The sequence below is a fragment of the Bison bison genome, unplaced genomic scaffold, assembly GCF_000754665.1.
Source record: "Bison bison bison isolate TAMUID 2011002044 unplaced genomic scaffold, Bison_UMD1.0 scf7180017864104, whole genome shotgun sequence".
Classification (NCBI taxonomy): domain Eukaryota; kingdom Metazoa; phylum Chordata; class Mammalia; order Artiodactyla; family Bovidae; genus Bison; species Bison bison.
Window position 1 is genome coordinate 53,827 of NW_011494676.1, and position 13,060 is coordinate 66,886.

The 13,060-nt window shown below is 51.9% G+C and overlaps 2 protein-coding genes across 2 annotated transcripts in view; one reads left to right on the top strand and one right to left on the bottom strand.

The window, feature by feature from the left end:
* Nucleotides 1-6,009, bottom strand: part of ANXA9 (annexin A9) — a 9,462-nt gene extending 3,453 nt beyond the window's left edge. Inside the window, exons 1-11 of the mRNA XM_010838682.1 lie at nt 5,927-6,009; nt 5,363-5,453; nt 5,090-5,186; nt 4,465-4,559; nt 4,102-4,215; nt 3,469-3,559; nt 2,246-2,325; nt 2,021-2,080; nt 1,499-1,583; nt 1,265-1,360; nt 1,120-1,178 (exon numbers count right to left, since the gene is read on the bottom strand). Coding sequence (XP_010836984.1) covers nt 1,120-1,178; nt 1,265-1,360; nt 1,499-1,583; nt 2,021-2,080; nt 2,246-2,325; nt 3,469-3,559; nt 4,102-4,215; nt 4,465-4,559; nt 5,090-5,186; nt 5,363-5,437 — 852 coding nt within the window. The 5' untranslated portion in view covers nt 5,438-5,453; nt 5,927-6,009. The remainder of the gene's footprint in view (nt 1-1,119; nt 1,179-1,264; nt 1,361-1,498; nt 1,584-2,020; nt 2,081-2,245; nt 2,326-3,468; nt 3,560-4,101; nt 4,216-4,464; nt 4,560-5,089; nt 5,187-5,362; nt 5,454-5,926) is intronic.
* Nucleotides 5,946-13,060, top strand: part of CERS2 (ceramide synthase 2) — a 15,866-nt gene continuing 8,751 nt past the window's right edge. Inside the window, exon 1 of the mRNA XM_010838678.1 lies at nt 5,946-6,017. The gene's annotated coding sequence lies outside the window, so the exon portion shown is untranslated. The remainder of the gene's footprint in view (nt 6,018-13,060) is intronic.

Genomic DNA, 13,060 nt, shown 5'->3' on the forward strand with positions numbered 1-13,060 from the left:
CCACGGAGCAATTAAAGCTCATGTACCACAACTCCTGGCCTGAGCTGGAGAGCCCAAGAGCCGCAACTACTGAAGCCCGAGTGCCCCAGAGCCTACGCTCTGCAACAAGAGAAGCCACTGCAAAGAGAAGCCCACACACCACAGCAAAGAGACCCCACTCGCAGCGACTAAAGAAAGCCCTCACAGCAGTGAAGACCCAGCATAGCCGTAAATAAATAAACAAAAAGAAAACGTTTTAAGAAAGTTTCTGTGTAACATTTTGAATAGTTGTCAATAGGCATCATGGTTTCTCAACCAGTGTACCAAAAACTATTCCATCTTCAAAGTTTGGGTGGGATTTTTATTTATAGGCCTTGGGGGACAGTTGTATTAGGACACCTAGTTGAATGAGCAGAATGACTGGATTCTGTTTATGAAATTACTCAAACCAAGATTGCCAATTTAAGTTTGGATTATATAGAACAAAGTCTGATCAGTATGGAGAAAGGTGATCTTGGGTACCAAGAGTAGGCTATAGCTTATAGTATAGACCAACACCTATGGAATAGACTAGGAGTTGACATGTGGCAGTTAAAATTTGTCCTATAGGATCATTATGTGTATTGTAGGGAGACTGCTGTGTGACCTTGGGCAAGGTACTTAACCTCTCTGTGCTTCAGTTTTTTGTCTATTAAACAAGGATGGAGTGTTAATGTGAGGACTTACTGAAACGTGCTCAGCAGAGGCCTTGGCACACAAGGAGCCCCTCAGAAACGGGCGGCTATTTCTTTCTTCTTTTTAGTGTTATCGCCAGCCTCATTCTGGCAACAACTGAACCCGGACAAGGCAGTGTCTTTACAGAGCAAATTCATATCTGTATCTGGCCACCTAGACATTCATTGGACCAAAAATTTTAGCTTTAGGGCCCTGATGGGTCAATGGACTTATCTCTAACCACAGCTCCCTCCTCTACTCTTGACAAGACAATTTGTAAACTTAGGAAAAGAGAGCTACTCCATGTTTACAAAGTAATATGAGATGGTTACATTAGCAACAGCGTGAAACTTCCTCTTTCTTGCCCAGGAGGTGTCTCCTGCCGGTTTTTGTTCCACAGCAAGGGGAAAGGAGCGTCAGTCTTACCTGGAGGGCTTGATGAAGTTTATCAGCAAAGTACAGGGGTGTGTTCCGGATCACCGAGGCTGAAAGCAAAGAGACAAAGATGGAGACAGACCACCGCCATTCCACAGGAGACCTCTGCCCCACGGGTTCCAAGCAGACCCCTTACCTAGGTTGAGCAGAGCCACGCAGGCGGCTCCATGGAAACGGGCCCGGACAGTCTTCTCCAACTCATGCCCCGTGTACCACTGGTACTGGTTCAACACTGGTGCACACGGAAGGGAGTTAGAAGAATACATGGGGGAGGGGGTGGTTATCCCAGAGAAGGATGAGCCCTCCCCACCTTCCTCAGCCAGAACTCATCATTAAAGCAAGTTGGAGAGACTGGAAGACTCCTGTGTACCTCGGACGAGGTGTTCGGGATTGCGCTGGGTGAAGACAAGGACCCACGTCCTCTCTGTGCTGGGTCCTTCAGCCTGCTTTAATGCCTGGGAGCAGGGAGCAAATCAGAATCACTGGTTTGGGGATTGGGGAGCCACGGTTATGGTGTTCCCAGAATCCATAAACATGGAAAAGCTTATTTTAACCTATAAATTAGTTGCATTTATTTATCTGTGTAGCACAGCATGTGGGACCTTAGTTCTGCAACCAGGGATAGAACCTATGCCTCCTGCCGTGGAAGGAATTAAATAATCCCCAAATGCCCATGAGAGGAGAATGTGTGAGTTCAGAAGTCAGAGTCCAGATGAGTGGAAAAAGCTCCATGTGTGACACTGCCCGACCCCCCATGTCCGCCTTACGTCATCGAGGATTCCTTCCCAAGGCAAGGACAATTTTGCAGGACAAGTGGGGACACAGGTCACCGGCTCTAAGATACAGTGTCTTACGTGCACGACGGTGTAAACTCCCCCCACCCCTTGCTCACCTGGATGTCCTGTGCAGCCAGGTTATAGTCAATGATTCCAGTGTAGGCCTCGCGGCCCCCCTAGGAGGAGAAACTCTCAGGAGGACTCTTTGGAGGGCAGTTTTTTATCACCAGACCAACAAACCAAACCCTGGTCTTCCCCTAAAGCCCTCTCCTGTTCATTACACCACAGGTGGGTGCTCCCCAGTGGGGTAACTCCCTTCCTCCCAGACCAGTCCCCCTTACCTTGGCCAGGGCCAGGAGCAAGTCCCGCAAGATGCCCCTGGTCTCAGACTTGATGTCCTCCGCAGCGTCCACTTGGAAATCTGGGATGGGAGCAGGAGCTCTCTGAATCCTCCTGATTTTTCCCAATGAGGATACCTCCAGGACCTGTCAGATCCCTGTGCCCTGTCAGTCCCGCTGTCCCCTGCTTGATGGCCACTAGTTCCCAGGATGTAAGGCAGAAGCACCACCGTGGCCACCCTGAAAGCATCTCTAAGCCGCGAGTAACCTGTGCGCTGTGGGGTCGTGCCCTGTGGGGCCTCATCTCCCGGTGCCAGACTGCGGGGGGCGGGAGGCAATCAGTTACTTGGGTGGTGGCCAGACAATGAAAAGAGGATGGGGGTGCCCATATCGTGATGCAAGATGGCTAGGGCCAGTCCCCCTCCTTGGAAGTGAGGCTAGGTGATGAGGGAGGTAGAATGTGAAGAAAGGAAAGAGCAGGAAAGGGAGAAAAGGAAGGGGAAAAGAGAAGCAGGAAGGAAAAAGGGGTAGGAGAGGGGTTAAGAAAATCAATTTCCCGGGAGGTCCAGCAGTTAAGACTCCACACTTTCATTGCAGGGCACACTGGTTCCATCCATGGTTGAGGAACCAAGATCCCACATGCCCGGGATCTTTTGGCATGGCCAAAAAGTTAAAAAAAAAAAAAAAAAAAGATAGGCTGAGGTGGGACATCAAAGGAAAACTGGGGAAAGCAAGAAAAAGAGGGGGTGTGTTAAGATGAGGGTGAGAAAAAACTAGTTACCAATTAGTGGGTGAGGCATGTGGCAGTCACTGCAGGGACAGCAGCCAGGGGCCGAGAATTGACACCTACAAGAGCAGGTCCCCACCTTTCCCCCTGGCTGCATCGAGCTTCCATTCAGCCTGGGATGTGGGGTGATGGCAGAATCAGCAAGGGGCTGGGAAGGTGACTTGGGTGCCCTTGGGACTGTCACAGGGCTCAACATTGTCATTACCTCGGGATCCACCCTGGAACCCCAGACTATGACAGTTAATGATTGCTTCTCTCTCTTTAATGATGACAACTGGCTGTCTCCCTGGGGAGACTGAGCCCGGTGGGCGGTGGGGGAGGAGAGACCCCAAGGGAACAACAGAAGCAGAAAGGCTCCCAGAGGGCTCCCTGCAGGGAGTGCAGGGGAGGCGAGGACTGTCCTGTCCAGCTCTTAGAGCTCCATCCTCCACACTCTTACTATGTTTGTAGACTGCCAGGCACTCCTGCAGCTGGGGTGGGGTTCGGGTGGCAAGAATTTCCAAGGCCACATTTTCAGCAGACCCTGAGCCCTACAAGAAATTGGGAAGCCACTCTGAGACTGAGCCATGTTGTTAGAATGGTGGGGAGCAGACGCTGACCACTTGTCCTTCTGAGGGTCAACAGGGACTACTTTTCCAGGGGGCTTCTGCCAAGTCCACTCCTCTGGAGTGGGCAAAGGCAAGGCAGTCAACGTATTCTTTCCCTCAATAGGGTCATCACTCCTGGCAAAGCTCCTCTCCTGGTATCTTCAATGTGCTTAGTTGCTCAGTCCTGTCTGACTCTTTGCGACCCCATGGACTGCAGCCCACCAGGCTCCTCTGTCCATGGTGATTCTCCAGGCATGAATACTAGAGTGGGTTGTCATGCCCTCCTCCAGGGGATCTGCCCAACCCAGGGATTGAACCTTGGTCTCCTGCATTGCAGGCAGTTTTTACTGTCTGAACACAAGGGAAGCCCAAGAATACCGGAATGGGTAACCTATCCCTTCTCCAGGGATCTTCCTGACCCAGGAATTGAATCGGGGTCTCCTGCACTGCAGGTAGATTCTTTACCAGCTGAGCTACCAGGGTACCTTCAAGGCTGTCCTCAATTCCCGGGCATCGAGATGGGCTGCAGGCTGCAGCAGAGCAACCACGATCCTCTCCAGGTTGCCAGAGAGTGCTGCCTGCAAGGACTTCAGTAGGTCCTACAAGAAACAGTCCCCATGGCAGAGGAACGGCATGAGGGGGAGAGTCCCAGGTGTGTGAGGAGGTTTGGGAATATTTCGCTGGCTCTCATCTCAGACCTAACCACCAGGCTTACCTTCCCCCCACAGACTGGGTTTAGCAGAGGGTAAGGGCTGGTCTCAGCTGGTCTCAACTGCTCTTGTTGTGCCCAAGTTTCCTGGGAGCTTCTCATCCCAGCCCACTGCTCCTGGGAATCAGTGTGGTCTCACCTGCTGGGTGCGTTCGTGGAAGGCTCGAGAGATGAGCTGCCTTTGCTCTCGGCTCCGGTTGGTCAGCACATCCAGAATGGCAATACGGTCCACACCTGAACCAAGGTGAGGGCTGGCCTGTGAGCCTGGCAGAGCCCTGTCAGGGTCTTTACAGAGTTGAGATCCCCTTAGTCCTTGACTTGAAGCCTCCAGAGGAGGAGATGACAAGGTCTGGGAAAAGCTACATCATCCCTACCACCATTTGATCCTGAAGAAGTTGCCAATGGCATGTAAATCTGACCCAAAGTTAAGCAAAGGTGGCCTGGTACAGTGCAGAAAATGGCCTTTTGGGATCACAGGCTTGCTTTAGAATCCCAGCTATGCAATATTTTGAGCTGTGTGATCTTGGGCAAGGCTTTTGACCTCCCTGAGCCCCAGTTTCCTCATCTGTGAAACAGAAATAGTATGACTTGCCTCACAGGGCTGTTGTGAAAATGGAGATAAATACCTACTGGGTACCAGACACACAGGAATGAAGGCATTCCACAAACATCTATTGAGTATTGTCAGTTCCTCCTTCTGGCTCCTTGGTCTACAGACTGGTTTCTAAAAGATAGATGCCCAAGCGCAGAGGGAAATGGCTCACCTTGACCTGCTATGGCCTTCAGCAGCCTCTGTACATCCTTGTCCACACTGAAGCTCAAGAAGGTTCTGAGGGTGCCCAGGGTCCCCCAAGCTGCAGTCTGTAAGATAGGGAGGTACCAGAGTCTGCCCATGCTCCTCCCCAGTGACCCAGCCAGGCCCTTGGCATAGCCTCAGGCTAGATCTTCCTTTCCTACTCCTCACCCCACCCCACAGCCTCTGCATTGATATGAAAATAATTTTAAAAAATAATTCCTACAATCCCAGCAGCCCTTACCTTGTTGGCAAGGCCCAGGTGACTGAGGATCTCCTGAGTCAAGGAGAGTCCCATCCTCCCGTGGGTCACAGACATGGTGCTACTGGCTGCCCTGGGGGGAGGGACATAGGAGCCAATTGAGGGGAACGTCCCCCTCGCCCCTCAGGGCCTCTTTATGACGCCCAGGCCTGGGAGCCTGGGAGCCCTTTGCCCACTCCTTTCCCTTATTGCAGAAAAAAAGAACAACCTGCTTGGCAGGTTGGGGAGCCCAAGGGGAAGGTAAGAATGGTGCCCCCACCTTTCCCACCACTCACCGTTGTTAGGAAGCAAGGTTTGATCAGGGATGCTGCCAGACCTAGTGCCAAAACAGACCCTCCCAGACTCCAGGGTTGGTCCCCAGGCTCCCCAGCCCTGTGGTCTGAGATGGATGATCCCCTCCTGAGGTGCACCTCCCCCTCCCTTCCATGGCCTGGCTGGTTGTTCCTGCGGCAGTGTGGAGGAGGTGAGGATTAAGTATGCAGAGTGGGAAATAACAGCACCTCCCCTCACCGTCAGCCCCAGACTACAAGTGAGACTGTCACCTGCCTGTCAGCTTCCACCACTGTGCTGCGTGTCTTTCGCCCTCGGAGTTTCCCGCTGGAATCTTTAGGTCAGCAGCCACAGTCTCTGAGCTGAGGTGAGTGTGTGTTCTTGTGGGTACATGGGTACCTGGAGAAGGACTCAGGCACTCATGTTAGAAAAGTCCTTTCTCCTTCCCCCAAGTGATCAGCGAGTCCCTACCAATCTCCCCCCTCCCTCAGCATGAGAGCCCAGGTCCAGTGCTTACCCAGAGGTGCTGGGGGCTAAGTGGGTGTCGTCAGGCTCTGGCGCGGTGCCTTTGTGGGCACCAGCTCCGGTGTGGCCTGGTACAGGACAGCGGTATGTGCCGCCCAAGCCGAACAGCCAGTCAGATGACCTCTGCAGCAGACCAGCCCCACTGTCCTCGGGCTCTGGCCCCTCCCAACTGTGGGAGAGGACCAGGCTGTACCGTGTCCCACATGCAAACACCTCCCTACAGCATCTCTCCTCCCAGGAACTGGCCTCAGCCCAAACAAGAGAACTCCGCTGGCCTCTCAGCAGCTCAGCCCTGACACAGGAGGCTTTGTGCACTGCTTTCTCTGTGGGGCTGGGTTGGGACCACAGAAGCCCAGTCTCTGAGTTCAGTTTCTGACCTGGCTCTGCCTCTGACTCCAGCTCCCTGCGGTGGGGGCAGGTCAGACAGGCTCCGGGCTGATTTGGAGCCTGATAGAGAAAAACCTGTTGGGGCACATACCAGTGGGGCACCCCAGCCTGTACCCCAGAGAGATCCCAACCCAGAACCCCTTGATGATTGACTTATTGGAGCAGTAGTGAGTGGGAGTGATGGAAAGAGTAGGGTGGGGAGACTGTAAACCTCCGCGGAAGGAAGAGCACAGGTATTTCTGAGTGGCGGAAGATCAGCAGAGTCAAGAGAGAAAAATGAGAAGGGTAATCCCCGTGGACAGAAGCATCGTGTGCCCAAAAGGCAATAGGGAGATGAAGGAGGCTCCTGGGTCCCTGCGTCTTAGATTCCTGCTGCTGCCTTTTAGCAGCCAGGACTATTTTAGCGGTAGGTGATGCAACTCCAGCAGCTTTCTTGGAGGCTGTCAGGGCACAGAACAGCAGGTAAACAGTTTTAGGGAGCCAAAGGGGCCCCTGAGCAGGCAATTACTCGAATCTCACCGACAACTCCCTAGGGCCTGGGAGCAGTCTCCTTCCTGCAATGCTAGACAGGTCAGGCAGGGGCTGGGCACAGAAGCTATCTGCACTCCTCTGCCATGCTCCTACCCTGGAAGGTTTTCCTGCATCCCTGAGGAAGGACCGGCCGCTCATCCTCAGAGCAGACCAGGCCTAAGGAGGTGCTATAAAGGGAGATTTTCATGGTGACAATCACTGCACCTCATTTTTCTCTCCTGTTAAAGGGGAAAGCATGCACCGATTTTTGCTAAAGAACGTGGATTCAGTCCCAGTTCTGCCACTTGTTAAGTTCTATAACCTCAGCTAGTCATTTCAGGTCTTCCTGTCTCTGTTTCTTTACCCAGGGGAAAAAAAGGGAATAATGGGAGAGGATGAAGTGTTATGGGTGGGGCTTGGGGGAGTAGGAGGGTTGGGTGATTGGAGGGGGAATCCTGGCAGCACCTGGGAATAGGCTTCCTGGGGGGATTAAATGAAGTAATATGTGTGATGGCATTTGAGACAGAAAAATGCCCTGTAGGGCAGTCGAGTGGTTAAGACTCCATGCTTCCATTGCAGGGGGCACGGTTCAATCTCTGGTCAGGGAACTAAGATCCAGCATGCTGCAGGGTGGCCAAAAAAAAAACCCAGATCCTGATTTATACCAATAGGTCATTCTATGGGATTACATCTAAAATAATAAACAATATTCTGACGTGCATTATAAACTAAGGTTGCCAGATTTAGTAAATATAACAATAATTTGTTAGTACTGAGTATGACCCACATGTTTCATAGAATGTGTGTGTGTGTGCTAAGTTACTTCAATTGTGTCTGACTCTTTGATACCGGATGGACTGTAGCCTTCCATGGGGAGTCCCCCAAGCAAGGCTATACAATGCTAATAGGGCTTCCCAGGTGATGCTAGTGGTAAAGAACCCACCTGCCAATTCAGGAGACATAAGAGACTAGATTTGATTCCTGGGTTGGGAAGAGCTCCTAGAAGAGGGCATGGCAACCCACTCCAGTATTCTTGCCTGGAGAATTCCATGGGCAGAGGAGCCTGGCGCACTATAGGCCATAGGTTCGCAAAGAGTTGGACATGACTAAAGCGACTTAGCATGCATGCACGATGCTAATAAATTATTTAACTGAGTGTCCTATATTTTATCTGGCAGCCTGAAAAATGGGATGCAGTTTCAGCATGGTGATTAAAAGCAAATGTTCTGAAGCCAGACTCCTTTGACTTAGAATTCTGGTCTGCTGTGTGACTCTGGCAACCATCTTAACATTTCTCTCCTCAGTTTCTTCCTTGTCAAAACAGAGGTTAAAAAAAACTGGTGATAATAACAGTGTTTATATTATAGGCTATTGTGAGGATTAAATAAATATATGGAAAGCACTTTAGGAGAGTGCTGGGCGTTGAATGGTAAATACAGGTAAAATATTTACTAATTTCTAATAATACATATGTTATAATGTTATTTTATAGTGGTAACTGTTATTAGCATCTCCCTAAGAGTTCCAACCTTGGCTCTCTTCTGCCGCTTCTTTTTTTAAATCCCCAATCTGGCCACAAGAGGCCATCAAAAGAGAGCCACTGCAAGAAAGCCTTGAGACCCCCTGGTGGCCATTCGTGGTCTAGGAGGCTCTGATTCCCCCTGGTATCCCTCAGATACCAAGGGGCTCTCTTGGCCCGAGGACATGAGGTTCCCCAGAGGACTCCATGGGCAGGCAGGGTTGGGGAAGAGCCTCAGGTAGACATTCACTCCAGGGCTCCCGCTGAGACGGATCTCAGCACACACGCAGGAGACTTCTAGGCTGGTATAGCAGAAGAGCAGCTTCACAGCCAGGGTCCCTGGGCTTTGGCTTTCTGTACCCTTGAGAATCTCTTTTGGGCATGTTCCAAGTATGCGTAGGGGGAAATGAAGGGCAAAAGAGGGCTCCTGTTTCTCCAGTCTAAACCTCTGCAAGGTAATGCTGGCTGACCTGCAAGGCTGAATACTGAATTTGGAGGAGGCAGAGAGTGGTCCTGCCTGCCTAGCATTATGAGGAGGTGTGTGATGCATTTACAGATGTCTCTCTGAGACTGGTGGAAGCTTTACTCCTTTTGTCCCTGGGTTTTGTTTTGTTAAACTCCAGGGTCAGATTGAGGCCCTTTTCAGATTTACTAAAACACCCTCCAGGGCATCTCTGGTGGCTCATGGGTAAAGAATGCTCCTACAATGCAGGAGCTGCAGGAGTTGCAGGTTTGATCCCTGCATCAGGAAGATCCCCTGGAGAAGGATTTGGCAATCCACTCCAGTATCCTTGCTTGGAGAATTCCATGGACAGAGGAGCCTGGTGGGCTACAGTGCATGGGGTTGCAAATGAGTTGGACAAGACTTAGCGACTGAACAACAGCAACAAATCACCCTCCATACCCATGCTCTAAATCGTAGAATTTCAGAGTTGGAGAAGATCTCAGGGATGACCTGACCTACCACCCTCTTGTTACTGACTCAAGGAGACTGAGTGACTTCCAAGGGCCATGGTGTTGGGACCAGAATCCAGGTCTCCTAACTTCTCAGTGTTTTCCTCATCACTCAGATGAGAAGGTCAACTGGAAAAAAAAAAAAAGCACAACTTAAAAGTAGAGAATTATGTTTTGTTTGGTGGACAATACTGGGAGCTTAAGCCTGGAATGCAGCCTCTCAAATAGCTCTGACGGTCTGCTCTGAAGAAGTAAAGGAGGAGCCAGGATATATAGGAATTTTGTAACAAAAGCCAGGTAGTCAGAATATCAAAAGATTACTGTTTATTAAGGAAAACAAGACATGTCAAATCAATGAATGTAGTGCTTTTTTATGTAAGGAAAGATGCAAAAGTCAGGGCTCGCTGAAATCATTCCTTTGATATCTATCTCAGCTATCTGGGGCCAGTATCCTGTGTTTTCCCATCCTGTGTCTCCAAAGGGTGCACCATTGTGGGAGTGACTGCAATGGCTGATAGCTTAATGGAGGGCATCCTATTTTCATTTGGAGTTCTCTCAGGACTCATCATCCTGGCAGCTATAATACGATGGCTTGATGGCTGCAATATCCTTTCTTTACTGATATGGTAGGCAACATTTTTTCATTCAGAAGGGCATGACTGACTTGGGGTCTCCTCTTAGGAGGACAAGCAGCAAGTAACATACAGAGCCATAGCTGTTGACTCATGAAAACTTGTTCAGCTCTAGGTCCATATTGCTTTTCTGCACTCTGCATGGGTTTCAGAATACACAGAAATTCCTCCTGGCTATTTCTCCTCTTGTTATAAAACTTTTTCTCCCCAGAATTCCTTGCATCTTAATCCCGCTGCTCATGTTTTGGCCAAGCTCTACTCTTTTTATCCAGAGTCTTGTGTATTACACAGGCAAGCCTGACCTGGGAAGACCAAGACCCATTTCCACAACTAGAGTCCACATCTTTGCCTGCTCCAGATACCTAAATCCCCGGCCAAAGGCCTATTTGTGTCCTGTGCCTCCGGACACCTCAGCAGCCCATACAGAGGAAGTGAGTCACTGCAAGGCGGGCAGCTTGGGGCACTGTGGGCGTGGCCATGCCAGGCCTGGGCCATGGGGGATGGGTCAGAGTGATCAAGAGCTCCTGGTCCAAACTATGCAGAGAGAGAGAGAGAGGGAGAGTGAGTTTCTAAATTGGTTGTGCTCAGTTGCTCAGTCATGTCCAAGTCTTTTGGGACCCTATGAACTGTAACACGCCAGGCTTCTCTTCCATGGAATTTTCCAGGCAAGAATACTGAAGTGGGTTCCATTTCCTACTCCAGGAGATCTTCCTGACCCAGGGATTGAACCTTCGTCTCTTGCATTGGCAGATGGATTTTTTACCACTGAGCCACCAGGGAAGCCCCTTCTAAACAGGCAGCATCATTCAAATGCTGCCTGAGGTCCAGTTTCTCTTTCTCCATCCATCTTCTTTGTCTCCTGGGGGAGGGGTATACCCTCTTATCTTTACTTTTCAGGCCTGTCTATTCAGCTTCAGCCCCAAACTTCCCCTCCCACTGCTATCTTAAAGTTAACTGGTCTTCAGTGCTCTGAGGAATCATTTATAAAGTCTGGTGAGGGCCTTGGGGAAGTCTAGGAAAATTTCCTGAGAAAAGGGTTCAGAAACTAAAGGAGGAAAGCCAAGTAAGACAGATCTGGGGAGGGGGTAGAGAGGTACCCAAAGTTTAGCTGGGGCCCAAAGAGGAGACACTGGAACCCTACTGGAAAAGGGAAGCTGGGGCGGGAACTCAAGAAAGGTGGGGGGAACTTGGGAATTGGAGGGGGTGGGGGTGGGTGGGTTGTAGCATAGGTGTAGAAAGGATATGACTTGCAAATAAAGGAGTTTACCCTTTGGCAAAGGAATTAAAGGCTGGAGGGATTGCTGGGAACTGGAAAATCAGGCAAATCTGGGGCTGAAAAAGGCTAGAGTCCCCTGGGTACTGGTTCAGTGGTGAGGGGCCAGGGGGTGGCCCAACAAGTTTCATTCCCCCCCTGTTGGCCTGGGCTGGGGGGCCCACTGCAAAAGCAAAGGAAAAGTTGGAAATCAGACAGCTTCTGCCTCTTTACCTCTCCAGATAGTGTCTTCAGTGAGGACCAAGCTCTCAAACTGGATGAGTGAGACATCATATTATTTCTTAAGAGAACTGTCAAAACACCTGAACTTGACTAGATAAACCCTGAAACAAGCTGCCCTCAGAGGTTCTACCTGTCTCGGTATAAAAACACCAACATTTCATTAAGGTAAAAAATGGTTACCTCTGCTAGGCGGGCCCTCTTTAAACAAACCCTCAAACACATCTTAGTCACACTCTGTCCTTAGGAATCAAGGCCAGTTTTCTAGGATAAACATGTTACATCTTCCTGAAACATCAATTTTACCAGTCTAGGGGAAAAACATTTTAAAATATGAATTTTTGAACACGGATAAGCAGTGGTCTAGATTGAAATCTCAGATACGTTTTACATAGCAAAAGTTGGGGACTGGCTCCTTCAGAGTCTGCCGGCAGTAGGGTATGTGTGCCACTGGGGGGTAGATTTTACAGCACTGGTGTGGAAACGGTGGGGATTTTAAGGCCGAGCTGGGGTGGGGGACGCCCTAGGGGTCCCCAGCCGAATCTCGAGGGCCCGCTGCCCGGGTCGGTTCTGGAGAGAGAGGTGCTGGGCCTCGGCGCGCGGGCCTTGGGAAGAAACCGCAGGGGCTGCGGGGGCCGGGAGCCGGGGCGCCCTCCTCTCTCCGCTGCCCGGTGGGGCTGGAGGTGGGAAGTGTGGCCACCGGTCTGGCCGCTGAGAGAACTGGGGGCCGCAGCCGGCCGGAGGGCGAGGGCCGCAGTTGGGGGCTGCCGGGGTGGTGCAGGGGCCCGGCCGTTCCGCGCCCCGAGCCCCTCGCGGGTTTGTCCCGGGGTCCTCGGAGCGCGCCCCTAACCGAGAGACCAGAGGCTGGGAGACCCCACACTGCCTCCCTCATCGGGGGCTTCTTCCCCCCGGTGCAGCGCCTGCAGTGGGCCTCCGCCGCCCGCCGGGTGCAGCGAGGGCTCAGCTCCCAAGCTTCCACCGCCCGCCCCCGGCCGGGGAGGGGGCGGTGGCAGGCGGCGGGCGCTGGGCGCGGCTACCCGGCGCGGAGGCCCGGGCCCCGCCGCGCGCCCGCCCGCCCTCCTCTCCCCTTTCCGTCGCCGGGCCGTAGGCCCACGCCCAGTCTCCCGGCTGCTGTGTTGCTCGCGGCCTTTCTTTCCCGGGCTGGCTGGGCTCGCTCTCGGCTCGGCTGGGCTCGGCGGGCGGCGGGAGGAGGAGGAAGGAGGGAGGGAGCGGGCAGGCAGGCGGGCGGAAGGGGGAGGAGAGGAGCGAGCGGAGCCAGTCCGGAGGGGGCCCGGAGCTCGGACGAGGGGAGAGACGGAGCAGCGGCTGCCGGCCGGGCCAGCTCCGCGACGCCGAAAAAAAAAAAGAAAAAGAAAAAAAAAAAAAAAAGA